Source organism: Prionailurus viverrinus, chromosome C1, assembly GCF_022837055.1.
Source record: "Prionailurus viverrinus isolate Anna chromosome C1, UM_Priviv_1.0, whole genome shotgun sequence".
In the NCBI taxonomy this organism is placed as follows: Eukaryota; Metazoa; Chordata; class Mammalia; order Carnivora; family Felidae; genus Prionailurus; species Prionailurus viverrinus.
Window position 1 is genome coordinate 197,393,469 of NC_062568.1, and position 20,577 is coordinate 197,414,045.

Genomic DNA, 20,577 nt, shown 5'->3' on the forward strand with positions numbered 1-20,577 from the left:
ACATGCATGTTTTTGTTAGTTCTAGAGCTGGGAGTGGAGGTTTTTGGTCAGCGGTTTAGCTATGTTTTATCTTCTACATTTTCCAGATTTTATAATTAGAGAAAAGGGTGAAAGATTGACTCACTCAAGATACTAATTAGAAGTCAAAACTTGCACTCAGATGTAGATAGATACACACGCACGTACATACCCCTGTTAACACTTTTCTAGTCTTACCCACATACGTTATTTCATGCTCCTGATGCCCTCAGGAGGTAAAATTGATACTGTGATTTTACAGGGAAGGAAACTGAGGCTGAGGGAGGTCCCATGCCATAGAGAGAAGGAGACGATATAACAAATGTGGATGCGCTTTGTAAAATATAAAGCACTCTGGGGTGCCTGGGTGGGTCAGTCGATCAAGTGTCGGACTTCGGTTCAGGTCATGATCTCACGTTTCATGGGTTCGAGCCCCGCATTGGGCTCTGTGCTGACAGCTCAGAGCCTGGAGCTGCCTCAGATTCTGTGTTTCTCTCTCTCTCTCTCAAAAATAAATAAACATTAAAAAAAATAAAATGTAAAGCACTCTTCAGATTTGTGGAGAATGATTTCCCCATCCAGGGCTCATGCAGCCATACCGCACGGCTTTTAGAGAAAGATCAGACAACAATTTCTCTGGGGGGTATTTTTCCTACTGCAACAAATCTTTATCACAGAACCCTGTTTTGTTTTGTTTTGCTTTTCCTTACAAAAGGATGAGCCTGGCTTCTGAGGCTACATTAAACCCACATATCCTCTTGGTTTCTGGCAAGGTTTTATGACTCTGTTAAGATAAAGATCCTTCAGAAAGGGGAGGTGACTGATCTTCTGCAAACCGAATGAGCCCTGGGTAGGAAACCCTTGTTAAGACGGCTCCAAAGAGGCCCTGCTGGGGACCAGCCACTGTCTGGGCTTGTACCCTTCCCACTGAATCCACAGAGCAGTTCTGGGAGAAAGGTGCTATTACCCCAACTTACAGATGAAGAAGAAATCCCAGGAGGTGAAATGACTTGCCTCCATCTCACAGTTGGGATTGTTTGGAGAGGAAGGAACCCAGAAATCCTGCTGGGGGCCTGTTGGACTGTTTCTCAGTCCATTTGAACTGGCTCAACTAGGAAAAGCATGAGCTGGTACAAACGAGGTTTCCTGGGTACAGAGGTCACTCATGGACATCCAAGAATAGGAAGGAGTGCCATTGGGTCTGGAAGCTTCCTTTCTCCTCCTCTCTTGAGGTAGGTGGTTCTCCTTTCTCTGCTCTTTTCTCTGTTCCCTCCCTTCTGCCTCTCTCTGCAGACCTCTTTTCTTATTTACCACCGCTTTTCTGCGGCCCCCAAACCTGCCTTGGCCTCGGTCATGACAGTGGCCAGACATCAGCCTCAGGATCCTTAGCTTGAAGTTTGTTCCCCTTCCATCATCAATCCATTAACCTGCTCACGGTATCTTTGCTGAATTCCCAGGAGAGAATCTGATTGGTCCATTTGGGATCACATGTCACCCTGGTCCAATCAGCTGTGGGTAGAGGTGGTCTGTGGAGCAAGTTGAGAATGAGACTCTGGTTTCCACCACCGCCCCCGCCCCCCCCCCCCCCCCCCCCCCGCCATCTTGCAGCAGAGACATTAGAGCTGTGGGTGTATGGTGTAGCTGGGGTCTGTGTAACTTGATTTCGGGGAGATGCTACTGATTTCGGGGAGTCCCTAGTGTGGCTGGTAGTTCTGACAATGGCAGAGATCACTCACCAAAATGGATATTGGTGACTCGTTGGACAGTAGACAGAAGACACCTTGTTGCCTGCAGACCTGAATGTACTCGGACACATCCTAGAGAAACCAAAGAACTCGTCATTCACTATGTCGGGCATTTGGATCCATGATCTTATCAGTTCTCCCCAAGCTCCTTTGAGGAATGGATTATCATCTCCATCACTGAGGCTGTGCAGGCCCAGAGAGCTTAAGTGACTTGTCCAGTGGCCATAGCAAGAAAATGGACAACAGGAATTGGAACCGGATCCTGCCTGACTTAAAATGTATGCTTTTAGCCATTGCCTGTCATCTTTGTCACCCTCATTACATTTGTTCAGGTCTCCACAATTTAATGCACATCATGTACATGATCTTATTGGAAGTACCAAACACCCTTTGGGGCAGCATAGCCATGCTTATGTTCCCAGTTTACCAAGGAAGAAATTGAGGGTCAAAGAGAAGTCGTGACCTGCCCTTGGTTACCTGCTGGTGGGTGGCAGAGCTGGGACCAGAACCCAGAACTTCTGTATTCAAATGTATCAACAGGTATTAATGTATCAAAATATATCAGTGCTACTCTTGGCAGTAGGGTTCTTTTTGGTTTTTTTACAATGTACAAAACTGATTAAGAAAAATTACAAATCTATCATTCCCTACAAAAGAGTATATCTAAAATATACCTACAGTTCAAAGAATAATAATAAACGTCTATGCACCTACCACCGCCTTAAGAAATAGAACATCATTGATACCTTTAAAAACCCTCCACCATCATATTCCTGCATTTTCTCCCCTCCAGGGGTGACCACCATCCTGGATTTTATATTTAATATTTCCTTGCTTTTCCTTATGGCTTTGCCACACATATTTGTATCTCTAGACAGTGTGTTTCTTCTTACGTGTTTTTGGCTTTGGCACTAAGTGTTGATGAGACGCACCCACTTTGACGCATGCAGCTTTGGTTCACTTAGGTTTGCTTCTCCGTGGTACTTTCAGAGGAAAACGCCATGTTCTACCACTCTGCTGTGGATGGACGTTGGGCGGTTTCTAGTTGTTCGTTCTAATCAACGCCACCGTGACCATTCTTGTTCCTCTCTGCTGGTGAACACAGAGAACAGTTTCTCTGCTGTGTGTAAATTACTGGGTGGTGAGGTAATCATTGCATCTTTTGCCTTATGAGATAATATCAGATTGTTTGCTAACGAGGTTCCTCCACTTCACGCTCTAGTGGTAGGTGACAATTCCTGTTGGTCCACACCCTCACCAAATGACGTGACATGACCGATTCAAAATGTTTTACCTATTGGCTAGGTGAATATGGTATCTCACTGTTTTTGTTTTTTGTTTTTTAAGTTTATGTCTTTATTTTGAGAGACAGAGCATAAGCAGGGGAGGGGCAGAGAGAGAGGGAGAGAGAGAGAATCCCAAGCAGGCTCCGCACTGTCAGCACAGAGCCTGACTCAGGGCTTGAACTCACAAACAGTGGGATGGTGACCTGAGGCAAAATCAAGAGTCAGACACTGAACCAACTGAGCCACCCAAGTGCCCCCTCCCTGTTGTTTTAATTTGCTTTAATTTGTTTTAACCAGTTTCACTCCTGGAAGCACATCTATTATTTGCAGTGCGATAGGAGAGGTAGTTGTTTATAGAGCTACAGTCTTTGTCTCCAAAGGTGGCTGGGTTATGGGAAATGCCCCCAACTTTGTCTAGGGTAGGGCAGGACAGCGGGCAGGAGAGGAGGGAGGCAGCCTCAGAATCGTGTGGCTTCCCTCAGAATTCCAGCCCAGAATTCCTAACCCTAACCAAGGTAAGCCACCCTGTCCTTCCCAAGATGTCACCCAGCAGCCTCCCAGGCCTTTCTGAGCCCACGCCTTTCACTGAATGAGGTCATTGGAATGCCTGAAACGCAAGGAGTGACTGCATGGGTTTGTGGGGGCAAGCATACAGTCTTTTGTGAGAAAAGACTGCACCGAGTCTGTCTGGAAAGGAGAAGATTCCAAAGAATCCAACCCAACTTCACATTTTCCATGTGAACCAAAGTGGGAGAAAACCCAGAGGCTTTTGAGGTGGAGCACAGAGCGAGAGGGGTCAGGAGAGGCCGTCATTTTCACCCGTCATCGTGAGGCCCCAAACCAGTTTCACTCCTGGAAGCACATGTGCCTTAAGGCTTTTTCTTCCTGATCAAGGCAGCGTGAAGAAGGATGGAAATTTCAAGAGTGGCTCTGGACCCAGTTTTTCCACTTCCACCTGAGTGACCTTGGGCAGTTATGTCACCTCTGTGAGTGTGGTCAGCTCATTTGTAAGGCAGGGGCCACACTGCCCACGTCACGGGGGTGACTCTTGGCCCCAGGGCCAGCTCCATGCCTGGAACATAGCAAGAGCTCTATGGAAGACATAATAATAATACCCTTCAAACTTTGGGAATGTTTTTGAGCAGGTGGTTTAAGATTGGTTTTCTTAAATTGAGACTGTTTCCCCACCTCCATGAAGATATTTAAAAAAAAATGTTTTTTTAATATTTGTTATTTTGAAAGAGAGAGAGAGACAGAGTGCATACAGGGGAGAGGCAGAGAGAGAGAGAGACACAGAATCCGAAGCAGGCTCCAGGCTCTGAGCTGTCACCACAGAGCCCGACGTGGGGCTCGAACTCACGGACCGTGAGATCATGACCTGAGCCGAAGTCGGACGCTCAACCGACTGACCCACCCAGGTGCCCCGGTACTGTTCTTGGTAACCCTGTATATCAGGGGCTACCCACGGGCCCCACAGACTTCAGCTGGGCTCATGCCAGAGATGGGCCTCGTACAGAGCGGGCTCTGGTTTCTCTCACCCTGATCACTGATTCGGGGTCCCAACCTCCAAGAACCCCACATCTCTAAAAACTGAAACTCAGATTCAAGCCCAGAGGGGCACAGGGGAGAAAATGAGTCTTTAAGGTTTTTTGTGGCCAAACTGCCAGTTTCCATTTAGAAAGCTGACTACATTTTCTGGATTTGAACTTTCACTGTGAAAAAATGCTTAAGGTTTTAATTTTTTTTTTTTTTTGCAATTAACCTCTTCACTAACCAAAAGGTGTTTCTGTTTTTGCTTTTTTTGTTTGCTTTAAGAATCATGCATGCTCAGGGGTGCCTGGGTGGCTCAGTTGGTTGAGCGTCTGACTTCAGCTCAGGTCATGATCTCGTAGTTGACGAGTTCGAGCCCCACGTCGGGCTCTGTGCTGACAGCTCGGAGCCTGGAGCCTGCTTCAGATTCTGTGTCTCCCTTTCTTTCTGCCCCTCCCCTCCTCATGCTCTGTCTCTCTCTGTCTCAAAAATAAACAAACATTTAAGAAAAAAAAGCATCATGCATGCTCATTCTAGGAAATTTGGAAAATTTTTATGAAGAGAAGAAAGATCACCTCCCCCTCCCCAATTCCTAGAGAAAAACATTGTAAAAATGTGGTATCTTTCCTGGTGACCCTTTTTTTTTTCTTTTCTTTTCTTTTCTTTTCTTTTCTTTTCTTTTCTTTTCTTTTCCTGTGTGTGGAGTTATTTTGTTTACTTTTCAGATTCATAATTTACAAAGCTGATTTCATGAATTTATAACAAGCCTGTGATGCTTCCAACAGCTCTGTCCCCTCTGGGAATTGTGGGGGTGGGGCACATTGCCCTCTCCCGTATTCTCCCTACACTTCTGACAATGCCAGTGTCACTGCACCATTGCCAGCACTAAGCAGTATGCTTTTAAACTTACGGTTAATCTCAAGTATCTACATTGTCCTTCTAAAACCTCTTTCCTCTTTTTCTTTTTTAAGCCCTAGAGCTCTGAACATGTGCCCCTGTCGATGAACCCACAGTGATCTGTGTGTTTTGCCTTCTCCCGGCTCATGCACACTTCAGGTCTTGGTAACCAGAATGTTTTGTCTATTCGGGCTCAAACCGATCACTGGGACAGGAACCGATGTTAAGTGCCACATGATGTGTCAAGATGAACCTGGGGAAACGGTGAGCTATTGACTGGACTGCTTTTCTGAATCTGCTGGTACTTCTTTTAAAAGTTTTAAAAGCTCCCCAGAGGAAACCTGAAACCCAGACTCTTCTCAGAATAGGATGGGGGAAATTCTGAAGTTTTCATTAAACACATTTATCCCTCAAGCTTTGGAAGGAGCCAAAATGCCAAAAGCAAGAGTCCCAAAGCATTGCCCACACTGGTGTATGATATTCTGATAAATGTCTAACAAATTCAGCACATGTCCCCTGGGCTTGACCGTTTGCTGGACAAACTTTCAGAATAGTGAGACATCTTGGGATTCATCCCATTTAGGAAAGACCTTTAACTACCAGCTGTCGTCTCAATGTTCTTCAAATAGTCAAGTCTTCTCGAGGTCCTATCACTGTGGTCTGTTCTGATGGAAGGTCCCCACCAGCGTGCAACAGCGTGCAACCTTGCTCTGTAAGCAGGACAACTGTGAAGGGAACTGGGGGTGTCAAAGTCTGTGGGAAGAGAGAGCCACCTAGAATGTCCCTGCCAAGCCAGTCACTGAAAGACCTTCTCCAGGAGGCCTCTAACAGATCCCTGAATGCTACAGAAACCCCAGAGACTTGGGGTCCAGGGACACTCCGGGCCCTCAAGATCTCTCTTGCTCTGCTCCTTTCCATCATCACACTGGCCACCGTCCTTTCCAACGCCTTTGTGCTTACCACCATCTTCCTCACCAGGAAGCTCCACACCCCAGCTAACTATCTCATCGGCTCCTTGGCCATGACGGACCTCTTAGTCTCCATCTTGGTCATGCCCGTCAGCATCGCCTATACCATCACCCACACCTGGAGCTTTGGCCAGATCCTGTGTGACATCTGGCTGTCTTCTGATATCACGTGCTGCACGGCCTCCATCCTGCATCTCTGTGCCATTGCCCTGGACAGGTACTGGGCCATCACTGACGCCCTGCAGTATAGTAAACGCCGGACAGCGGGCCGCGCGGCCGCCATGATTGCCACCGTCTGGGTCATCTCCATCTGTATCTCCATCCCGCCACTCTTCTGGCGGCAGGCCAAAACTCACGAGGAGATGTCAGACTGCCTGGTGAACACGTCTCAGCTCTCCTACACCATCTACTCCACGTGTGGGGCCTTCTACATCCCTTCTGTGTTGCTCATCATCCTCTATGGCCGCATCTACGTGGCCGCCCGGAACCGCATCCTGAATCCGCCTTCGCTCTATGGGAAGCGCTTCACCACGGCCCATCTCATCACGGGCTCTGCGGGGTCCTCGCTCTGCTCCCTCAGCTCCAGCCTCCATGAGGGGCATTCCCATGCGGCTGGCTCCCCTCTCTTTTTCAACCACGTGAAAATCAAGCTGGCTGATAGTGTCCTGGAGCGGAAGAGGATTAACGCCGCTCGAGAGAGGAAAGCCACCAAAACCCTGGGGATCATTCTGGGGGCCTTTATCATCTGCTGGCTGCCCTTCTTTGTTGCATCTCTGGTCCTTCCCATCTGCCGGGACTCCTGCTGGCTCCACCCAGCGCTCTTTGACTTCTTCACCTGGCTAGGCTATTTAAACTCCCTCATCAATCCAATAATATATACTGCGTTTAACAAAGAGTTTCGGCAAGCATTTCAGAAAGTGGTCCATTTCCGGAAAGCCTCCTAGTCTTATTTGGTGGTGACTCTTGTTATCTTTTGTGACCTGTAACCCAACTGGAATTGTCTTGTTTGTTTCTCCAGAGATTTGGGCCAATCTTGGGCTCTTGGGTTTCGGTTCCATCAATAGAATTGTTCGGCGTTCTCTTCCTCCTGTTGTCTTCTTGACTTCGGTGCCACCAAAAGCTTTGTGAAGGGGGACAAGACCGGAGATTCCACTTATTATTCCAATATTTTCACAGCTCCTCCATGTTGGAAGAAATGCGACCCACAGGATTCCCCGTTGATTCGATTCAGAGGGGAAGCTGTCTGACTCTGTAGAAAGATCCCAGGTACAAATGGGAGGCTTTCTGGTTTACCTAAGTTTTGTATGGAGCTCAATGTAGGGTAGATGAGGTGAATGACCTGAGCCGAAAGAGAATTGGGAGTCAGGATGGAGGGGTCTCCATTCCATATGGAGCCTTGATTGGAAAATAACACCCAGATCAACTGCCATGTATCCTTCCTCCTTCCCCAGTATCTCTGTACCACCTTAATGTTCTGAAAAGTTAAAGACCACAATCACCCTCCGTGAAGTAGATCGACAGGCTTTGGACCCACCAAGCTTTGAGTGGGACACCATTCTGAATTTTCTTTTCTGAATTATTTTTTTACATCCTGTTCTCATCAGAGATCTTAAGATGTTGAGTCTTGTCGAATAAAAAGCATGAGACGTCATGGTCAGTAAAGACTTTGGGTAATCTCCCCCCTCTCCCTGGATGGAGAAGCCTTTCAGTTCACTTCAGTCTCCCGTATTTATTGAGCACCTACCACAGGCCAGGCCCTGTGCCAAAATCCTGGCATCTGTTATCTCAGTAGAGCCTCATCACAATGAGAGCCAGTCTCACATGATGATTAAAGCTGAGTGTCTGATGCCTCAGTTCAAATCCAAGTACCACCAATTTCTAGCCAGGTGGCCTTGGACAAGTTTCTTAATCCTTCTTTGCCTCACTTTCCTCAACTGTAAAATGGGAATCAGAAGAGGCATGTTACTGTATAAAAATAATAGGCACAATTTATTGAGTGCCTACAATGCCCTTTGTGCACATTTTCTTGTTTGCGCTTCAGCCCCATTTTATAGATGCAGTAAAGAAATGTTCATGTTGTTAGAGAAGATTTCATAAAGAGGGGACACTTCAGCAGACTCCCAAAAGATGGGCCCTTGTGGAATAGGAGGCTAAGGAAGGGGAGATGTGATGAGGCCTCTTGGGAGAGATAGAGAAAAGGAAGGTAGGACGGTCACACCAAGTGGAGGAAAGAACAAGAACAAAAATGGGAGGTCTGTCCTGCTCAGTGGAGTCTCTGGGCTCAGACAGAAGAATGGGAGCCAGGGATACGGGATATCAGGAAGGAGGGAAAAGAAGGATGCCAAAATGGGGTGGGGCAGGCACACAGAGAAGTCTTGTGCTGACCTTGAACGTGCTGAACACCTCACAATGTGCTCCCTGGACCCTCTGCATTCTATACAGGGAGCTTGTTAACACTGGGTTCCTGGCCCTCAACTTAGACCCATTAAATCAGATCTCTGGCAGTGAGGCCTAGGAATCTGCATTTTAAATAAGATTCTCGTTCACTTCTTGCAGTAGATGGTTTCTATCTCTCTAACATTTGGGAACCACTATGTTAGCATATTGCTCCCCCTGTGAGGGTCCTCCCTGAGCCCAGAAACACCCCTTTAGCATGCTCATTGCTCTCTTCTACACCTAGCATGTCCTTCCCTACCTTCCTTTAAGGCTCTGCTCTTTCCCATCTCCTCCATCTTACATTGGGCCATCTTCCTGATCTGGGAAACATCAGGAATTCAGAGACTGGACAGGAAGTATAGCTCAGTATTTTAGCTCAGTGGACATAGCCTCGAAGTCAGAAACAGCCAGCATTGAATCCTAGTTCTGCCGTTTATCAGCTGTGTGATCTAGGGCAAGTCACCTAACCTCTCTGTGTTCCAATTTGTTCATCTATTAAGTGGGGTTGTCAGTATCTAAGCCACAAGGTTTTTGTGGGGATTAAATGAGGTGATAATTATAAAATGCTTTGCACAGGGGCACCTTGGTGGCTCAGTTGGTTAAGGGTCCAACTCTTGATTTTGGCTCAGGTCATGATCTTACAGTGTGTGAGATGGAGCCCTGCGTCGGGCTCTGCACTGACAGTGTGGAAGTTGCTTGGGATTCTCTCGCTCCCTCTCTCTCTCTCCCTCCCTTCCCTTCCCCTGTTCACACCGTTTCTCATCCTCTCTCTCTCTCAAAAAAAAAAATGCTTTGCACAGTGTCTGGTACATAAATGCTCAGTAAAATGTCATCTATTACTGTTTGAGAGCTTTGAGCCAATTACCAACAAAGCTGAAAAGCCACCTACTCAGAGGCCTTCCCTGACTATCTAGAACAGAAGTTTGATAAACCTTCTAAAACATGGCTTTATTGAGACATAACTCATACACCAAATAATTCACCCAATGAAAGTATGCAATCCATTGACCTTTAGTATATTCACAGAGTTCTAGAACCATCAACGCCACAATTCATTACGCCCCAAAGAAACCCTGTACCCTTTAGCCAACACTCCCTGGCCTCCCTGGCCCGAGACAATCACTAACCCGTTGTCTCTCTCTATAGATGGCCTCTTCTGCACATGTCACACACGGGGAATCACACAATCTGTGCTCTTTCACGAGTGGCTTTTTGTTTGTTTGCTTTTGAGAGACAGCTAAACAGAGCATGAGCGGGGGAGGGGCAGAGACAGAGGGAGACACAGAATCCGAAGCAGGCTCCAGGCTCTGAGCTGTCAGCATGGAGCCCGACGCAGGGCTCGAACTCACGAACCACAGCCGGACACTTAACCGACTGAGCCACCCAGGCACCCCTGTGGCTGGCATCTTTCATTTGATGTAGTGTTTTCACAGCTCACTCATGTTGTAGCAAGTGTCACTGTTACATTTCTTTTTATTGTCAGCTAATATTCAATTGTATGGCTATGGCAAATTTTACCTATTCATTCATCCATTGATGAGCATGTGAGTTGTTTCTCCCTTTTTCCATTATGATCAATGCTGCTATGAATATTCTTGTACAGATTTTTGTGTGGAGACGGGCTTTCACTTCTCTTGGGCACACACCCCGGGCTAGGATTGCTGGGTCCTATGGTAACTCTGTGTTCGCCCTTTTAAGGAACCGCCCGACTGTTTTCCAAAGTGGTCGCACCATTTTACATTCCCATTAGCATGAGGCTGCAATTTGTCCACATCCGACTGGTACTTGGGATGGTCCATCTTTCCGATGATAGCCATCCTAGTGGGTGTGAAGTGACAGCTCATTGGGAAGGCAAACTCTTTAAGGGCCAGATAGTAGTTTCATCTTTGCAGTTCATATCATCTCTGTTGCAATTACTCATCTCTGCCATTGTGGCATGAAGGCAGCCACAGGCGATATGTAAGTAGGCAAGCTTGGCTGTATTCCAATGCAATTTTATTTACTAAAATAGATGCCTGCTAACAGGCTGTAGTTTGCAGATCTAAAAAAAGAGCAGACACCTTTCCCCGCATCACCTTGGTCATTCTCCAACCCCTTCTCTGGCTTTGTTGTTTGTTTGTTTGTTTGTTAATTTTTTAATGTTTACTTATTTTTCAGAGAAAGAGAGCATGAGCGGGGGAGGGGCAGAGAAAGAGGGACACACAGAATCTGAAGCAGGCTCCAGGCCCTGAGCTGTCAGCACAGAGCCGGATGCGGGGCTCGAACTCACAAACTGCGAAATCACGACCTGAGCCAAAGTTGGGCGCTTAACCCACTGAGCCACCCAGGCGCCCCCCTGGCTTTGTTTTTTTAATTATACTTCTTACTAATGATGATGTGTATATGGTAGTTCTTGCTTATTTTCTGTCTGGCACCTCGAGAGTGTCAGCTTCTTCAGGATGGGGATCTTATTTGTCATATTCACTGTTTGATCCTCGGTACATCATAGTGCCTGGCACAAAATACATACTCAATAAACATTTGTTTGAATGAGTGAATGAGTGAATGAATGAATGAATGAAACACCATTTCCAGGTTTACAAATGAATTATACTCAAAGTCTTCATCTTCAAAATTTTAAGAGAAGGATGGAGTGCTTGGGTGGCTCAGTCAGTCGAGCATCTGACTCTTGATTTCAGCTCAGGTCATGATCTCAGGGTTCGTGGGATTGAGCCCCGCATCAGGCTCTGAGCTGACAGCACAGAGCCTGATTAGGACTCTCTCTCTGTCTCTCTCCTTCTGCCCCTCCTCAGTACGTACTCTGCCTGTCGCTCTCTCTCTCTCTCTCTCTTTCTTGCTTTCTCTCAAAATAAATAAATAAACATTTTTAAAAATTGATAACATTTTAAGAGAAAGTGACTGGCCCTGGGGCTGGAACCTCACAAGTCATGAGATTTGGTGTCAGGCAGACCTAAGTCAGACTCAGAGCAGTTCTGTCCTGAGTGTAGCTGATGCAAGAGGTGAGTGAGGAGGCCGGGTGACCCCAGTGTCTCCAAGGAGCCACGGCTAGGGCTGACCCCTAGCCTGCATTCAGCCCGGCCCCTCTGTCCTTTTGTTCAGATAACCCTTCCTCCAGAGTCTCTACACAGTTACAGTCAAAGGACAGGCCAGCATAGGAGAAAGATCAGCTGTTTTCTGACCTTCCTTATTTTTACCTGAAAGCTGCCCTTTTGGGTATCATGCCTGGAGAACTGCACACTAGTTAGGCCACATGAAGGTCAAAATAAAAATAAACTTGTTTCCCATGACCACACCGGAAACCTGTATTTGAGGCCTTTCTCCTCCACTCCTCTCCCTCCCCCAACATCCCTGTCATGCTCCTAATTCTTTCACACTTAGTCACAAACACACATCTAGCATGATAGTGATGATGCTGGGGGAGAGCGAAGCCTTGGCTAGGAGGGGACTCTGCTCATTTCTGATTGAAGCAAGTGGGGCCGGTGCCCACCCAACAGCTGATCCTGCTTCCTCGCAGAACCCCGAATCACTTCCAATGGGAAAGTACCCAGCCCCCCAGGAGGCGAATCCTCATTGGTTTAAGCAGTTGGGGTATTTCCATTCCCTTTGCTAGGGATTGGTCAAGGGATAGACATGTGAGCTAGTACTTGCAATGAAATGTAAGTAGGAAGACCAACCAGTCGGTTTCGCCCAGGACTAAGGGGGTTCCCAGGACTTGCAAATTTCAGTACAAGCCGCAAAAGTACCAGGCAAACCAGAACAAGTTGGTCATGCAAGATGTAAGGGGAAACCGCCTGGGGCTTTGGGAAAGATGCCTCTTGCAGGAAAAGAGAGACAGGAAAGGAAGAAAAGTTCCTCCTGCTTGGGAGTAGTCCTGTGAGGATGGGAAGCTTGGTACTTTACAGATATTTTCTTATTTAATCTTCACATCAGCCCTGGGAGAATCCAAGGGACTGTTATACCCCCAGCCATTCTGTGATTCTGTAAGAAAATGTCACTGATGCCCTGAGGATGACAGAGGGGAAAGACCAAAACCAGTTCCTTGACCACATCGCTGAGCCACTGAAGCATCCCTGGGATAAGTGAGCAGTAACAAGCCTTATGGTTTAAATACTGTTGGCTGGATTTTTCTGCTACTCGATGCTGAATACATCCTGACACCTCAGTCTTGCTACCTTGCCCCTTCCGTGGGTTGGATGGCAACAGGGCTGGGCAGCGTGGGGCACTCTCGGGTTAGCACAGGCTTGGGGCTTGGGGAAGGAAAGTGGGGACAGCCAGTCTGACAAACAGCTTATGTTCACTGGCTGCTTTGAGAGGTGACCCAGGGATTTCCAGTGTGGCGCAAGTGGTCCAGCGAGGTCTGCAGGCTCCCGTGGCAGCAGAGGAAATGGAGACTCAGAGAGGGTGACTCATCTGAGGCCACACCAACTTTAGTTTGAATCTCAGTCTGTCCCAACCAAAGCTCATGCTCCTTCTCTTCACCGCACTCTCTTGGTTACACCACCAAGAAGGGATATCTCCTGGAACATTCTTGGTGACAGGGAAATCTAGTTCCCCTGAGACACCCAGTCCATCATTGGTCAGCCAGCACCGAATGCTTTCCCAATGGGGCCAAATCTGATTTCTAGTAATTTCTTTTAAATTTTTTTTTTAACATTTATTTATTTTTGAGACAGAGAGAGACAGAGCATGAACGGGGGAGGGGCAGAGAGAGAGGGAGACACAGAATCGGAAGCAGGCTCCAGGCTCTGAGCCATCAGCCCAGAGCCCGACGCGGGGCTCGAACTCATGGACCGTGAGATCGTGACCTGAGCTGAAGTCGGACGCTTAACCGACTGAGCCCCCCAGGAGCCCCTAGTAATTTCTTTAAAAAAAATTTTTTTTTAATGTTTTTATTTATTTTTGAGGCAGAGAGAGAGCATGAGCAGGGGAGGGGCAGAGAGAGAGGGAGACACAGAATCCAAAGCAGGCTCCAGGCTCCGAGCTGTCAGCACAGAGCCTGGCACGGGGCTCGAACTCACAGACTATGAGATCATGACCTGAGCTGACGTCGGATGCTTAACCAACTGAGCCACCCAGGTGCCCCGATTTCTAGTAACTTCTTTCTATGTGCATGTCCTGATCCTGCTTTTCTGAAACCTGGAGGCCAGGACTGTGCCTCCCCATGCTGATCAGTCTCACATCAGCTTTTCTTCTCTTAACATAAATGAGGAAAGAATTGGCCCATATTTCACTGGCAGTCAAACTAAAAGCACTAATCTTTTTTTTTTTTTTTAAGTAGGCTCCACACCCAACTTGGGGCTTGAACTCAGGACCCAAAGATCAAGAGTCATACGCTCTACCAACTGAGCCTGCCAGGCGCCTAAAAGCACTAAGTCTTGGACCCATCTAGTGCTTTTAAGCTGACTGCACTCTTCCACCCCCGGCCCCTGATTCTGTATCTGTGCAACTGGACCAAGGGCAGGACTTTTCCACGATCCATGCTACATTTCTCCTTGCAGCTTCCTGCATTTCATTCTGCAGATTAAGTAGTTTTTGAATCCTGATTCTGCAACCTCTATATGTGCTGGCTCTCCCAGCTTTGTGGGATCCTTGTAAGTAAATGCAACCCAATCATTAAAGAACTGTTATATTCACTGGGGACAGGGACAAAGCCCTTGGACCACCTCCTCCAAGCTAGCACTGCCAAACAAGATGAGGATGTCTGCTCTGGCAGAGGCATTGATTCTTTCCCCCCAACCCTGTATGAGAGTTTTTCAGACACATAGAACCAACACGATGTGCATATGTACAGAAAGAGATTCATTTCAAGGAACTGGCTCACACAGTTGTGGAGGCTTGGTGAGTCCAAAATTTGATGGGGGAGGCCAATAGGCTGGAGATTCAGAAAATAAGTTGCACTTTGAGTCCAAAGGCAGGCTGTTATAGAACCAGGGAGAGCCAATGTTGCAGATGAAGTCCAAAGGCCATCTTCTGCAGAATTCCCTCTTGCTCAGAGGAGGTCAGCCTTTTGTTCTATCCAAGCTTTCAGCTGAGCGGATGAGGCCCACCCACCCTATGGAGGACAATCTGCTTTACTCAAAGTCCATTGACCTAAATGTACATTCATCCAAAAATACCCTTCTGAATGCAGAAATGTTCAGAATCATTTGACCAAGTATCTGGGGATGGTGACCCTGACAAACTGACACATAAAATTAACCATCACTCCCCTCTCACTCTCACAGCCAGGCTCCTTACAGCACATGTCACTCTGACCTATGATCTCTCAGCCAACTCTGAGCCTCACAGGGATTCTCCTTGATCTTTGCACTCTTAGTACCTGGCACACAGCCAGTGCTCAATTAATGATAATAATAGCTGGCATTTATTGAGCTCTTGCTGTGTACCCAGGTACTGCCCTAAGCATTTTATGAGCATAAACTCTCTTAACCCACATAGAGCTAGTCCTTTTATTATCCTCCAGATAAAGAACTGAAAGTCCCAAGAAAGTAAATAATGTGCCCAGTGTCATGCCTCTAGTTAGCGGTGGGGCCAAATTCGAGCCATACAGTTATGCCCCCAGAATCCACAGTCTTAACCCCAGGCTCTGGATGTGGCCACGGTCAAAACAGCATGTGGTTGTGAGGCAGTGAGAAAAAGCACAGGTTTAGGAATCACACAGCTGGGGCTACCTACCTCAGCTCTTCTATTTGCTTGCTTTATGCCTGGATGCCTTTATGCCTTGCTTTATGCTTTATGAGGCTCTGTGCCTCATCTTGCTCCTCTAACCAACGTGGATAACAGTAATGTCAGCCTCCTAGGGTGGTGGCGGCTTGGCACTGTGCCCAGCACTGTGACATTCAAAGACAGGGGACATTCTTGAGTGAGACTGGACCACAGTTTACTCAGGAGGAATTTTTGTTTGGGCACCTACTACATTCCAGGTACTTTACAGACCTTTTCTTATTTAATCTTCAGATCAGCCCTGGGAGGAATCCAAGTCCTCATCCCCCTTTTGCAGATGGGGAAAGGGAGTTGGGAGCACTCATGAGTGCCATAACCAGGGTGGGACCACCCATTGTCCCGATACATTTGCAAAGTGCTCTCGCCTCTACCCCAGGAATCACAAACTCAGGAGGCTTTGGGGGCCTTCATAAGTGAGTAAAGCAAACTAGCTGTGACACAATAGGGAGATATGGGGACTCTGGTGACCTGGAATTCACATGTCCTATCTTAAGATGGTGGCCACTACTCATCAACAACTGACTCATGTTGTGCAGAAATGTGCTAGTGCTGTTGATTTTTAACAGAGTGAGGAATCTGGATTTTCTATGCAGTCCCCTTATTTTTAATGTTGACAGCTAATTAAAAACAAACCCGAACCACGGTGCTACTATGCCAACCGCAAAACAAACCTGTGAGCCAGGTTTGGCCTCTGGGCCACCAGTTGGCAACCTCTGATCTTCCACGCTATTGGCTAATTTCTGTGCCCTGTATGGCCGTTGGTTCCCTCACGGAGCTCAGAGTTTATCTAGAGACCAAAGTGCATAAGCAGATTAGAAAGCCAGACAGCCTGTGCTCCACCGTGCCTGTCCTGTACCCCATCCTGTGCCCTGCCCCCACAGCTTCCTCAGGTGCCATTCTAGTCACCTTCCTGTCACAGGAAGGGCTGGCTTGTGGGGGAGGGGAAGGGACAGTGCCCTGTTTACACTCCCGCTGGCAAGGAGCAGATGGAAGCAGTCCTCTGCACCTGGGAGTCTTAGAATAGTGGATTTACTGGGGGCGCCCGGGTGGCTCAGTCGGTTGAGCATCTGACTCTTGATTTCGGCTCAAGTTATGATCTGGTGGTGCATGAGTTCAAGCCCTGCATTGGGCTCTGTGCTGACAGCACAGGGAGCCCGCTTGGGATTCCCTCCCTCCCTCTCTCCCTGCCCCTCCCCTGTTCTCTCTCTCTCTCTCTCTCTCTCTCTCTCTCAAAAAATAAACTAATAAAAATTTTTTGAAAAAAAAAAAGAATAGTGGATTTACCTGCTCTACCAGGGCACCCAACATATTCTGGAAGAGGACCTTCAAGGTCACCTGGGACTACCCCAATCAGATCACTAATGTCAGAGCAGTAGCTCACACATTTTGATTGCTTTATTTCCCTGATCCCCCAACTACTAGGTGAAGTGGGACCTACTATTACCCCTATTTTGCAGATGGGGAGACTGAGGCTTGGAAGGGTTCAGGAATAGCAATAGCAAAGCTGAGATTCATATCTGGTCAGTGTGACCCAAGAGCCAGTGCTGCTAGCTATCAGCCCACACTACTGTCCTAAGCCACACTCTGCCGGTTGCTTGACTCCTCACCACTTCTACCAAGTATCCTCGAGCCTCTCTGCTCACACGTCCAGTGACAGGGAGCTCACTATCTTTCTATTTTATTAACCATAGTTACACTCACTGAGCACTAACCAGGCACTAGGCCTTGCACTGGGCAATTTATTTAAAGTTTGTTTGTTTGTTTGTTTGTTTGTTTAGAGAGGGAGGGAGGGACAGAGAGAGAGAAGGAGAGAAAGAGATAATCTCAAGCAGGCTCCACGCTGAACAGCCCCACCCGAGGGCTCAAACTCATGAACTGGGAGATCAGGACCTGAGCCAAAATCGAAAGTCAAACACTTAACCAACTGAGCCACCCAAACACCCCTGCACTAGGCGTTTAAAAAACGTTTTATATCGTTCCGTTGTCATTGGTCCTGCATGCTCCATATTATACCTATTTTATACATTTTCACGTGATGAAGGAACTTGCCGAAGGTTACAAACTAGTTAGGGACACCAGACTGAGATTCAAATGTGGTTCTGTTCTTTAGCTAGCTCAGACTAAAAGCTTCTCTTAGTTTTGGGGGTAGAAACATCTGTCCCTTGAAGTAGTAGCCCCTAATTCCTAACTCTCCCAGTCCTCTTCCCCAGATTCCCTCTTCAGATATTTGAGTGCAGATGCTCATACCCCTTGAGTCCTTTTTTTTTTTTTTTTTTTATAACAGAGTCAATATTCTGGCTCCTTCCATTGTTCCCCATAAAATGTGGCTTTATGGTTCCCCCTCAGCCATTATTTTGTTCCTTCTTCTATGGATACGTCACAATTTCTCCACGTCCCATTCAAAATTCTAATCTCAGATGGAGCACTGGACTCCAAACATGGGCAGAAGGACTATCGCCTCCCTCACTGACCATACAGTTCTTCTATTAATGCAGCCCTAAACCCAATAAAACATCTTCCATGTATAAAGCACTTGGGTAGAGGGGCGCCTGGGTGGCTCAGTCGGTTAAGCGTCTGACTTCAGCTCAGGTCATGATCTTGTGGTTCGTGGGTTCGAGCCCCACGTCGGGCTCTGTGCTGACAGCTCAGAGCCTGGAGCCTGCTCCAAATTCTGTGTCTCCCTCTGTCTCTGTTCCTCCCCCACTTGCACTCTGTCTCTCTCCCTCTCTGTCTCAAAAATAAATAAAGATTAAAAAAATAAATTAAAGCGCTTGGGTAGAGAGTGAATAAGTCAGCAACTTTTCAGCCCTTCCTGAATATACATCTGCCCACTGAGCTAAGGAAGGAGGCAGAGTCACAGGTCACTTGGTGAACTTTAGACATAGATCCTAGAATATCAGAGCTAGTAAGGCCCAATCTCCTGCCCTTTTTTTTTTTTATAGATGAGGAAGCTGAGCCCAGAGAAGGGCAGTAACAGATCCAAGATTCCACAGTGAGACAAAATATATTTCTGCCTTTCTCAGAACCTCAGGTACAGGTAAGCCCTGGGGAGAGGGATGTAGAGTTGGGTGAAAACGCCACCCTTTGGAATGTTGCTGTTAAGTGGACCCACACTAGGTCTCTTTCCTCAGAGTTTTGGTCAGAAATCCTGGTCTATTCCAGAAATGACCACCAGGTGGCGAAGGGGCACTAGAGAGGCACGGAAATCAAAGGTGGGTGGGTACCTTCCTCATTCAGAGCGGATTTTCCTTTGCTAATGGGAATGGTGAGGTGGGAAGCCTATGTCCACTCTGGGAGGGGACTCCAGCAACTGTATATATTATAAACATATACAGAGTGAATTCTTTCTCAAGCAAAGAAATGTCAAAGAACAACTGCCACCCAAGGCAACCAAGATGGGCTTTCCAAATGCAATTGTAATCATCTGTTTCTGAGTCAGCCTTTCCTGCATGTAGCTCAGAGCTCCAGGAGGAGCTAAGTTCTAGTTGACCACTTGGCCACTGTATCCCCATCACTGAGACCCCTGGGCACCCAGGAGACACCCAGTAAATTTTTTGATGAATGAATGAGAACGAATACAATGCAAGTTCTAAGTTGTTAAAAGCTTGGACATAGGTACCACATAGACTTGCAGGAAATCTAGCTCCCCTGTGCTGCTTTATCATGACACCTCCCTGACACCTAACCTCTGACACATAGAGTGGGTGCAAGATAAGGCCGTTGTTTCCCAGGGATCTACACAGAGTCGGAGTTGCTGATAGTCTCTCCCTAACGGGTCCCTTTCCCGGGTGGATGGTGGGCCACTCCCTCCCCAGCAGGGAAGTCTCCGTCCAATGGCAGGAAGTCATTGCTGCCACCTGGAGAAGATGAGGTTTATGTCATCTGACAGCCTCACAGCTCAGCTTAAGCCTGGCAGCTCATCCACAAATTTGTTCGTCTCGTATCACAAGGAAAGTATGTGTGAAGTCTCTGAGGCTGGCAACCATGAGTGTTTGGGGCCAAGGATGCCTGAGAGGAAGGAGAAGGTTGGAGGTACATAGGCTGGGCCTTGGGAGCTAAACCAAGCTATTGACTTTGAACTTTAAACTGGGAACAAGGGCAACTACTGAAGATTATTCATCAGGGGAATGACTTGGTTAGATAAATGTTAAGAGCAATCACTCTGGCTGTGTGCGAAAGGAGGAATGGAGGTGGAGGAGCCTGGAGGCAGAGAGACCAACCAGGAGGCTGAGAAATAAGAGCTGCAGGCTGAACTCAGGTGATGGCAATGATGGCTGATTTTCCATCCACTCAGAGCTTCTGATCAACTTGAAGCGCCCCAATGAAACTTGTTAGTCTTGCCCATGAGCTAGTTCACACAGGGTCAGGGGCTACCCTGGGGCCAGGCAGGAGGCATAGGTGGTCCCAGCAGCAGCTGTTTCCTAGATCCTTGATGAAAATGGCCTGGGAAGAGAGAGTTTGGCTAACGAGAGAAACAAGATCCTGGGTCAGGCTGGATGGGAGAGGCAGTGTGGTCTAACGGTTAAAGATACATAACAGTGTCAGATACATCTTTTATGTCCCAGCTCTGCCACTTCTTAGCTGTGTGACCATAGACAGGTCATTTTGCTGCTTTTGATCCTTGGTTTCTTTATCCACAAGTGTGCGATTATGAATAGAGTTCATCCCATGAAGCTGTTGTGGGGGCCGGACAAGGCAATGTGTGTAAAGCTCAGCACAGTGCTCTCCACCTATAATGTGGAAGCCCAAGGGGGAGCTTCAGGTCCTCAATCCCCCTCAAACACAGAGTCTGTTGCTATGACATGGTGGTCATTCCGGCTCTGTGACACCTTTCCAGGCCAGGGTGGCTCCAAAAATGGACCAGCCTGGGCTGCACACCACACGGCCTTGAGCCAAGGGAATTCCAGCCAGAAGCAGAGGAGTGATGGAAATGATGTTTTGATCAGCCCAGGACCACATTCTGAGGGAAATGTA

The 20,577-nt window shown here is 47.4% G+C and overlaps 1 protein-coding gene across 1 annotated transcript; it reads left to right on the forward strand.

The window, feature by feature from the left end:
• Positions 1-6,254: 6,254 nt before the first annotated feature.
• Positions 6,255-7,388, forward strand: HTR1D (5-hydroxytryptamine receptor 1D). The gene has a single exon (XM_047872906.1). It carries the CDS (start codon positions 6,255-6,257, stop codon positions 7,386-7,388), a length of 1,134 nt encoding a protein of 377 aa, XP_047728862.1.
• Positions 7,389-20,577: the final 13,189 nt, after the last annotated feature.